Source organism: Amphimedon queenslandica, unplaced genomic scaffold, assembly GCF_000090795.2.
Source record: "Amphimedon queenslandica unplaced genomic scaffold, v1.1 AMPQUscaffold_13519, whole genome shotgun sequence".
NCBI lineage: Eukaryota > Metazoa > Porifera > Demospongiae > Haplosclerida > Niphatidae > Amphimedon > Amphimedon queenslandica.
This window is the reverse complement of record NW_003546245.1, coordinates 709,459-720,556: the sequence shown is the minus strand read 5'-3', so window position 1 is coordinate 720,556 and position 11,098 is coordinate 709,459. Positions and strand designations below refer to the sequence as shown.

The 11,098-nt window shown below is 39.3% G+C and overlaps 3 protein-coding genes across 3 annotated transcripts in view; 2 read left to right on the top strand and 1 right to left on the bottom strand.

The window, feature by feature from the left end:
* Positions 1–315, top strand: part of LOC109581848 (uncharacterized) — a 4,208-nt gene extending 3,893 nt beyond the window's left edge. Inside the window, exon 3 of the mRNA XM_019996308.1 lies at positions 45–315. Coding sequence (XP_019851867.1) covers positions 45–315 — 271 coding nt within the window. The remainder of the gene's footprint in view (positions 1–44) is intronic.
* Positions 7–1,584, top strand: LOC100639766 (DCN1-like protein 3). The gene has a single exon (XM_003382850.3). The coding sequence runs from the start codon at positions 545–547 to the stop codon at positions 1,409–1,411; it is 867 nt and encodes a 288-aa protein (XP_003382898.3). The 5' UTR covers positions 7–544; the 3' UTR covers positions 1,412–1,584.
* Positions 1,558–11,092, bottom strand: LOC105313334 (myocardin-like). Its single transcript, XM_019997778.1, has 8 exons — positions 10,937–11,092; positions 10,406–10,504; positions 8,886–8,951; positions 8,067–8,122; positions 7,851–7,926; positions 4,688–6,582; positions 3,148–3,202; positions 1,558–2,566 (listed from the first exon to the last, which is right to left on the bottom strand). The coding sequence occupies exons 2-8, from the start codon at positions 10,494–10,496 to the stop codon at positions 2,040–2,042; spliced, it is 2,766 nt and encodes a 921-aa protein (XP_019853337.1). The 5' UTR covers positions 10,497–10,504; positions 10,937–11,092; the 3' UTR covers positions 1,558–2,039.
* Positions 11,093–11,098: the final 6 nt, after the last annotated feature.

The window sequence follows — 11,098 nt, the reverse complement described above, 5'->3', positions numbered from 1 at the left end:
CAGACTTTTAGTAACACTGTTAAATCTTACCCAACATCTCCTAGTGGTGATCTAATGTCAATGACAGAGAGTCTAATGGATAAGTACATGGCTGATTACAGCCAGCGCTATTATCAGATAATGAATGCTGATATTGGTGGTCATAACCTGTTTGGTGGCAATGCTGGTCCCTGGACAAGGAACCTGTTCCAAGTTGCTTATCTTTGTGACATTAATCCATCCTGTGCTGGCTTTACTAACGAAGGATATTTAAAGAACTCCAGCTCTGATCAGCTCCCATCACCAGGAAACATATTCTATGCTAAAATTATTTAATTTAATTTTAATGCAAAAACCTGCTGCATGCTATGCTGTTGCAAACTTATTAATTATTCACTGGCTACTTTTAATTAATATGCCGTATTAAATCTATTTGTAATGTTATTCGTTCTAATTATGCGTATAAAAAATAACTTCTTTCAAAAACATAATTACAGTAAATTACGTGTCACCACTTGTTGCTTTCTCTTTTCTCCCTATCTCTTTCCGGGTTTATCTTTGAGGAATGGGTCAGAAAGGGTCCAAAGACAATAGTTTCCTTGGGAGTAGTAGCAATAGTTACTCAAAGACGGACAGACCCACCTCATCCTCCTCGAACTCCCATCCAGTCTCCTCGTCCACTCCTCCACGATCATACTCTCACTCGGTACAAGGAACGCAGCCACAACAACGACACACAGACACCACTCGCCCTCCTGCCCCTCTGCCTCCTCGTAACTCTTCCTCCTCTCTTCCTCCTCCTCCTCTACCTGATAGAAGGAGTAGATCCTCTACCTCTTCTATCGAGTCTCTCAATAAATTCTTTCAAAAGTACAAAGACGAGACAGAGGATGCCATATTGGCCGCTGGGATGGAGCGATTCTGTCAGGACCTTGGCGTCGACCCGACCGATTTTGTCGTTCTCGTATTAGCATGGAAATTCCAAGCGGAGGAAATGTGTCGATTCACAAGAGAAGAGTTTGTTAACGGCTGTCAGAGACTCACAGCTACTGACGCCTCATCTTTAAAGAAACGCTTCCCCGATCTAGTGAGAGAGACAAAAGAGTCTTCTAAATCATTCCGTGAGCTTTACAACTTTACCTTTTCATTTGGTCTCGACCACGGTCTAGGACAACGGACACTACCGGTCGACATGGCGATACCTTTATGGGAACTGGTCTTCACTTACAAGACCCCGCCCCTTCTTGAGAGATGGTTTCAATTCTTACGGGACAATTCCATACAAGGTATATCTAGAGACACCTGGAACATGTTCCTCCCTTTTGTAACGACCGTTCAAGAGGATTTTAGTAATTACGACGAGTCGGAAGCCTGGCCAAGCCTGTTTGACGACTTTGTAGAACAAGAACTTGAGAAGAGTAGAGCTAGCTAGCTAGCTAGAGATGTGTAGCCACACCCACCACTTATTAAATTAATTTGTATGTCTCAGTTAAAACTATTGTTGTTATATTTTATTTCTTTTTATGGCAAGTTTGTCTATCGATTTTTTTGTTATTTTTGATCTCATTGTGCATAATTGTTTGTTAAAGCATTTAAAATCGAAAAGTTTTTTAAAAATTATTTTTGTTCAAAAGTTATTAATTTTTCTGCATTATATGGCAACAAACAAACAAACAACAACAGCAAACAAAACAAGAAACAGCTAAAGATATACACTGGGAGAAGAAAGAGAAAGATAAATAATAATAATTATTATTATTAAATTAGGAATGATTATAGAAAGAGAGACTGAGTATGAGAGTATAGTCTACACAAGTTCATTAGTAAAATATGATTAGCGTATAATCACTAATAAATCTAAAAACTACGAATGGAGATTCAAGAGAAAGAAAAGAGAGAGAGAGAGGGTGTAAAACAGCTGGCAGCAGCAAGGAGAATATAAAACAGAGAAACGGCAAATGATATTTTTATAATGAGGCCTGCTACAACAGCTCGGGGAAGAACATTGAAGTTATTGATCGTAACACACACAACAGATTATAAGAGAGAGGCAGGGCCCATTAACTGGTTAAGTCCAGGTTAAGTAGAGCAGTATCTTGTCCATAAATGGCCCCGGAACCACAGTGACTTGACTCAAGGAATGGATGCTGCATCTCTGTACTCATGGTGAGTGCGTTGATGCTTCCGTTGGAGCTTTTGAGTACTCCAGAGGAATCCTCTAGTCCAAGTTGAAAGTGTTCGTAAGGTTGGAAACCCAGTCCTCCCCCTCCTCCTCCTCCTCCGCTAATCTGAACGTCGTGCATGAAACCTTGCGACATTCCTGCAGCGGCTCCGCTCTCAACGTTTAGCCAACTCAAGTCGTTATAGATGGAGGCGTGGTTCGTGGCGCCAGTCCCTGGTTTGACGTCCCTCGAAGATCCCAAGAACCCACCAATATCCAGCAGTCCTTGCTGCTGCTGTGAGTACAGCAAGCTCTCGTGGTCCTGGTGATGCTGGGGGAGCATGTGGGCAGAGAGTTGTCCGTTATTTGGTGCCGTATTAAAGGTTCCTTGACTACTGGCACTCGCCGTAGAGCCGAATGCAAGACCTAAAAATGATAAAAAGAGGATTTTAATTATTTTTGAGAAAATAAACAAACAATCAGGATTAATTATGAAGCAGTCATAACGTCGTTAGCAGTATTGTTGTTACGCAAAAACAAATATTTACTGTCAGATTTTTTACGACCTGGGGGCGTAGCTCCCAGGTCGTCCTATAATTGATTTCACCCACGTGCGATATATATATATTTGTATGTCAACACTTACATTTCTTCTATACACGTTGTATTGGAGAAATAACAAGCCTTAGCAACCACCCGCCCACGCTACTTAAGTGGGTGTGGTCACAGCAAACAAAATGGCGGCTTGCACATGGGACAAAATTATGATCTTTCTAACAGCGAAAGAACATAGAGGTGCTGTCTAAAGACTTCTCTAGAAGCATTAGAAGGTAGAGAGAACCTTCATAAGTCTTAATAAGAACCCAGCTGTACTTGCAAGGTGGTGAAAACAATTATAGGAATATTTTTACACTGTTACGCTTGTTTCATTTTTCCCTTAAAGCAAAAACAAACTGATGGAGTTTAATGTAAAAAAAATAAAAATAAAAATACAGTAGTATCCTAACCTTGTTCATTTTGATCAAAAATATCTAGTAGATCGCTTAGCTGATTGTGATCAATCTAAAAATCAAAAAAAAAAATTAAAATAATGGCTAAAGAAATTCTAAATGTGTACATGTACATACATGTACTCTTATGCTAATTAAATTAAAGCATAAGCCAATTCCTTTCACAATAGAGTTTTGGCCACCCAACCAGTAAACATTATTTTCAATGCCAATGGAAAGGAAGACACAAGGTAAATTTAGAGTAATAAGTTTTATATGTACAATGTCACCAACTGCCAATACAAAGAAGGCATGGAGTAATTAATAATAATAACAATACCTTAACAAGCTAACATGTCATGATGAAATGATGAGTAGAGAGATGCATCAACAAACACCTTACCATGTACACTATCATCCCACGCATGCATGGGACCATCTTAGCACTAACAAACAAACACATTCTTACATACATGTACATGTACATGTATATAAACTCAACCAGCAACATTAAAGATATACATGTGCATATATGAACTTTCTACATGTACTATATACATGTAATTAAGTCATGCATAGATTGTGTACAAGGCAAAAGTAAACGTTGTACATCTTTAAAAATAGCAACACCGTGTTCTCATTGTGTATACACTGCAATGACAGATATCCTAACATAGGACATGTACTACTATTTTAATAGATTATTAGAGTAGACAGTGATCTTAGATATTAACAGCAACCACTAGGAAATGCATGAGCATTCCTGTCCTTTGTAATTCATAAGCATCGGTTGTTAGGGTGGTCATGATTTTGGCTCAAGGCCAATCACAAATCATATTAGCGAGTTACAACTTAGGTGGACTCTAAATGTTATTAGAAAGAGGTTTCTGTTTAATGCCAATTTAATTAATAGAAATAAACCAGACACACCCACAGCATCAATTAGTACATCAGGGTTTCCCACAAAGCGAGCTAAGTGAGCTAAACAGCATCCTTTTCATTTTTGACGAAACTTGGCCCAAGTCCCTGTACTATAATACAGGGATTTTGAATCTATTTTTGAGCAACTTTAAAAATTCGTAAAAAATCCAAGCTTGATCAGAACCAGTTCAAACTTTCTACACTACATAAGAACATGTATGTGCATCAGAAAAAATTATAAAAATGGAGAATTCTCTCCTTTTCATTTTTGACGAAATTTGGCCAAAATCCCTGTACTATAGTACAGGGACTTTTGCCCGATTTTGGAGCAACTTCAAAAAATTCATAAAAAATCCAATTCTGATCGGAATCATCTCAAACTTGAAAGACAACATAAAAACATGTATATGTATCAAAAAAATTATAAAAATGAAGAATTCTCTCCTTTCCATTTCTGGTGAAATTTGGCCTGAGACCCTGTACTACAGTACAGGGACTTTGACAGGCTTTTGCTAATCATTTTCTGAGCACTAAGCCAAGATTCTGTGGGAAACCATGCCTTGACAATTAGCAAACAGTTAAAGTACGCATACTAAATATAAATAAATATTTGCTCTCTCTTTCTCTCTTAACTCACATCCATTAGATCAGAGGCTGGTGCCCCCTCATCAGCAGGAAAGAGGAAACTATCATTATTAGGAATAGCTGGTTTACTGATCTGAGCCAATAGAGTGCTTTGCTGTTGAGAGAGGTGAGAATGACCATGAGGAATATCAAGACTCGCCGACCGCTGGCCTAAAGATGGACCAGAGACACTGTACGAGCGCTGGGGTTGACCAGGTATGGTTGATAGTCTGGGAACATGATTGGGAGGGTGGCGGTGAGAGGGGTAAAGGTAATTGGAGGAGACCTGATCAAACGAGTGATTGTGTTGCAGCCCGGGATAAGGAGGAGGGGGGTTGGGGAGGGAGCACCGCCCGTGACGACCGGTCGATAGGTAGGTATTGTGGTCGACTGGCGTAACAGTGAGGCTACTGGTGATGGTTTGATGGGAGGGAGAGAAACGGGAGGAGGAGGAGGAGGATACAAGTAGAGAGTCGGGGGATAGTGTGGTCTGGTTGGGTTGTTGCATTGGTAGTGGGGACTGTTCCATGAGGTCATTGATAAGGTCACTGGTAGAACCAGTCGGTGAAACCTGCTGTGGAGAAGAAGGAAGAGACTTGGAGAAATTAAAGTTTCTTTGTCCTCCAATTGAGGAGGAGCCAGTGCTTGCCTCAGGGACAACTTGTGATAGTTTGACCGACGCTAAATGTTTAGAGTCAGCCTTTAACGGAGGAGGGTTAGGACCTTTCGCAAATTTTGCTAAAGACTCTGGAGTAACATCTAATCCCTCCATGGTGGATATTCCTCCGTTCTCCTTTGACTGAAAGAAAGAAGAGAAAGACGCAGATCCAAGAGCTTTTGCAGAATATTGGAACACAGGAGATGGAGAGGGAGACTCGGGTGAGGTCGTGTTGGACATCTGAGACTCAAAACTCTGGCCCTGGCTGACCTGGTGCCCTGTTGGCTTCTTTTGATCCTGTAATACTGAAGAAGGGAGGACTCCATTACTATGCTCCAACAGTCTCTCTATCAGTTCGACTTTCTTTCCAGAGACAATGAGGTTCATCTCTTTGCAAGTCGATTTCAAACTGTTCACCTTTAGTTCGTCCAGTCGGACTGTTATCACCGTCCCATTGGGACCATGAACCCTTATATCGTCCGGTATCTCGTGCGTCTTAGTCACAGACGCACCGCTGGCTACGCTGGTCTTCTGGGGCTCAATCCCAGGGACTTTAGGCTTCAGCATAGCTTGTGCTTTCTCTGTCATGGAGGCCGGCATGTTCTTGAGTAGATCGGGTAGTTTCTGAGCAAGGACCCCGTTAGGATACTGCTGCTGAAGAACCTGTAGCTGTAGGAACACTTGCTGCTGTTGAAGGAGGAGGGCATAGGGCGTGTCTAGTTTCGGAGGCTTTGAGGGCGTGGTCTTCCCACCCTTCCCGTTACTTTTGGTCGGCGGTACGTACTCGTGATAACGAAGCTTCCTATACTTTCCTTTGTGCTGTTTCTTCCTAGACTGACTAGGAGAAGGAACTTTACCAACATCACTAGTACTCTGCTTCAATGGTGGACGACCCAGACTACTGTGAAGATGACCAACAGTAGGAGGGGACGTAAGACAAGGAGGAGATGAGGACTCACCATAAGGATCACCAGGAGAAGACGCTAGAGGACTTGTTGATTCTGATAGTTTGTGATCATGGGGTCCTGAATAAAACTGAAGCTGCTGCTGTGGTGGGGATTTCATTGATGTACCAACTGATAAAGCAGCTTCTGCTAGTGAAAGGTTTGTCGGTTCTAGTATCCTGTCCTTGACTAGTTCTAGTACCCCGGGGCGGTTGGCTATTCTGTCATTGAGATCATCGGCGAGTCTTTTCTTCTGTAGCTGCAAGTGTTGAGCATGAAGAGAAGGATCAACAACATCTTTGATGTCTAAAGAACAAGAGAGAGAAAGAGAGGGAGAGAGAATGAGTACATTGTTTTAAATTTTCTCTCATTCTCATCCCCCATATAGTACAGTAATTGTATTAAAGTGACATGATAAATATGTCACTTATAATAACGCCTTATAACAATACCAAGAGAAACAATTAGTAAATACAATCCTAATGCAATTACACTTTACCTACGTAAGGATTTATTTACTAAACACAATCACAGAGAGAGTAAAGAGCTGATATCCAATATATATTAATGAATTAAGCTATAGGAGGACATTGGCAAAATAACATTTTACTTCCTTTTGATGGACAGAAAGGTCAAATGAAGTGTAAATATGACTGGAAGACAGTCTGAAAGTGTACAATATCCATGTACATGTATTGCCAGCTACAGTACATGTATTACAGTATCACTTGATGATACCGAAACTATATCAAATGATGATTACTGGGTACACACTATGTATACACCCAGTGTTGACAAACTGACAGGCTATCATTATAAACTATTGTAGCATAAATATTTTAAGTATGATGTCCGTAAATTGATTTACATGATACACATGTACATGCATACATCCATGACGCATGCATCACACACACAGTATACATGTACAGTGTACGTGCATATGTACGTGTATATATTATGTACATGTACATATAAATGTACATGCATATATAAATGTACATGTACATGCATATATACATGTTGATATGCACATACTAAAAACAATTTGTCTTCCCAGACAGGTGTTACATAGTGGGAGCTGACCATAAGCCAGATGATGTTATAAGGTTAAAAGTAAACCCTCCTCTGAATTGAAGCTCATTTGGTGGTAATTCAGTAAATGACTGGTATATTGTATTATGACGGGGATATGCTATAGTGTAATGGGATATGGTGCCTTAGAAAAAGATATCAAGGTATGTACTACTAAATGAACTCAATGAAAGACTACAGTGTTTTGCTAATAGGCTCAAAATTCCCAAGAAAAAACACACAGCTGACACTGATACTCATTTTCCCACCACCACACACATGCTGTACTGTATGAACAAGAACTACAAAGCTTGAGTGTAGTAATAATATATGGGATTGTATTACATAATTAAAGGTTACTACTCTGAACAACATAATTTAGTATTAGGCCTATATATTGTATAATGCTATAGACACACAGATATGCTATTAAGATACTGGTTTGTGTAGTAATTAAGTATTATGGTTTACTGGACTGTGCAATGTATGCATCAACTGACCTGGTAATATGTTTCTCTTTAATAATTCACTTCTGGAGACTCTGTCCCTCAATTTCTGTTGTAATACATCAGCTGTCTGTAAAGGAAGAGAGAGAGAGAGGAATTGAAGAACATGTAGAAGCATGTGAAAGAGGAAATGCACATGTAGAAACCACACAGACTGAATAACCCACAAAGACTCAATGTGTGTAGACATTAATGAACAAGTTCCTTTACCTTTGCCCTGGCTAGCTGCTGTGTCTGAGCCAGTATTATTGATGAAGCTGATACAGCTACAAGAAGAGGAAAGGAATAATTAAAAAGTATAGTAGAACACTGGTTGTAAATGTACGTGTGTCAACTGATGAGTGCTATGTGAGTGTTCAGACTGTCAATTATTATTATAGCGTAGTAGAGAAAATTGAATAAGATCACACGATTGAGCAACAATCTATGAGTGATCATAACCAGACATTCCACCACAAGGCGTTAATACACTGTTACACTGTAATGCTCATGGAGTGGGATTGAGCATACATGTACATATACATGTATGTGTACTAGTATATAATCTCAGCATATGAACACGATGTCTTATCTATTCATTTTACATGAAACAAGATCAGTTTTCATTACAAACAGAGACATACAATGCATACATGTACATGTACATATGTGTGAAGGAGAGATACTGATGCATGTAGAGGGGGATATGGAGAGCTATACAAACAATAATAACAATACTTTAAACAATAAACAATGATAACTGACAGTACAGCAAATATCTCTTTAGTCTGACTCACGTACTATGCATGCACATGTACATGTACACGTCGTATCTTTATACATGCATACATGTACAATGATAAAACATACATAAATAAAAAACAGGCTTTTAAAATTTTAAGAGAATGATCTGTCGATCGACACTTCTCCTTTACATATTAGGAAGATTAACTTCCTGAAAATGTGCTGACCAGTTTTCACATTAATACCATTATCACTGGCCTGGCTTTTCCCTACCCCTGAATATCATTGAGTCACTAACTGACTGACCTGGAAGGATATTCTTCTGAATGAGTGAGTCCCTCTCAGCTCTGAACTTTAACTTCTTTTCAAGTTCTAAAGTAAAAGAGAGAAAGAAAGATTAAAGACAATGACAATCGGTATAAGAGAGAATAAATGAGAGAGAAGAATGGAAATAACACTAACAACATCATCAATTAGACTCGGTACACACACCACTACCCACACAATCACTAAACTTTCCTCCCCCTTCTCTCACACGCCATCTCCATCTCTTGCAGAATCTCTTTACATTTCCCATAAGGACAAACAATATAAACAGAAGTTGCTCAAAGTCTTCCTTTCAACTACCAACCAATTAGGCCAACCACCACAAGACTGAACCCTCAGAGCTAACCACCAATACGACTGCTACTGGAACACTGAGTGTATAGGCAGTCAATAGACTGTAGTGATCAAACTGAAACCATTCATAGTAACAACTATGAAATAAGGATACTGGTGCTGTACAACAAAGTATTATCATTTACAAGGTATGTAGAGCTTATAAAGCAATATAACGCCTTCTATTCAGTGATATATGCACATGCATTCAAGTTCTGTTTCCCTCTCTCTTTTCTTTTGTTCTCTTCTTTTTAACACTCTTTTGGCCCTGACCATCAATTTATGAGTCTTGGGTCATTAGCACAGCAGGGCTCAGTACTATGTACTATGTACACATGTAGATGCATTTAATACAAGAAACAAATTATTGTTCTTGAAGATCAAAAAGGTTGTTAATAGCATGTCGATGTGCCTGTACTTGTACAAAATAGCAATGCATATGAATTAATGAAAAATATGTAAAGTACAATGTAGACTTGTATATGGACAAGTACTTCACCACTCACACTGTCTGTCTCTCTCCCTCTCTCTACCATCCCACCACAGGTAATAAGAAAGCGATTTTAAAGGATAAATTAGATCAGAAAGAGGCCAAATAAACAAGATTATCATCGCCCAACTTTAAAATGTTTTCTCAAAACCAATTAGGTACAAAGGGTAAGGCAATTATATGCAATCAATCTCCAAAGAAACTTATTAATGACTTCCCTTGAATGAACACAAAGGCTGTGCCATGAAAATGTAGAAAAGAATGCTTGTGACAAGAGAGATAGATAGATAGATAAATGGAAGGAAGGAGAAATGAAGAAAGAAAGAGGAACAAGAGATTAGGGAAAGTGACAAAAAGAAAAAGCCAAGAGAGAGGGAAAGTAACAAGAGATGGATAGTGATAGAGAGAGAGAGAGGGGGGGGGGGACAAAAAGAAGTGGCACATGTGGCAAACAGTACATTTCCTGTAGCCCAATGAATACTAACACACAAATGACTGCTGTAACTGATATCATACTAGCAGATAATCATGTGTAATAGTAGTAATAATAATGAAATTTTAATAATAGTGATATTTTAATAACAATAAAAAACGACCAGAATAGATGAGAGACGATAAATGTACGCATACATATATGCTACGGAGAGAAATGATGGGTGAAAGGGAAAGCGCTAACCTTCTGTAACTATGGTCCTGTCTTTTGATGAATAGTCGACTGCATTAGGCGAAGGAGAGCTTTGAGTCATGTCTTCTTCTAAAGTGGCCATTGTGATCGCTAGAGAAAGAGAGAGAAGGAAAAGGATAAAGAAAGAAGGGTATCAGAGAGAGAATGATGCAAGAACATGCACAAATATAGTCTCAGCCCTAACACTAGCAAAAAGATTAAATGTAAATGATACGGTACATGCAGTACCAAGTAAGCATAAAATAGAGGGAGAGAAAGAGAAGAGGAAGGAAGGAGAGAGAGAGAGAGGGGGGGGGAACTCTGTATATACAGTTAATGTTGACATTATGTGTCAAGACTAAGTTTCAGTTTTCAGTCAAAGCATGAGAGCCATTAGCTGCCCTAAGCTTTAAGCCATACCACCACCACCAAACACACAGAGGTACAATAACCAGCTCAATGCTAGAATTATGTAATGTAAAGAATGGTCTGTCTTTCTTTCCCTGTACAACCGGCAGGGTAGACATTACTGGAGGTACTCACCTTTCCTTTGATTCTTTCCTTTCTATCTTGTAGCAACAGATGGTAACTGAGAGCCCTTGGAAGGTAAACGGTCTCTCTCTGACTTCTGACTCAGTTTGTGTGTATTTTGTGTGACCACTGACTGACCAGTGACCACTTTAAATGTAGTGTAACGGGATACCG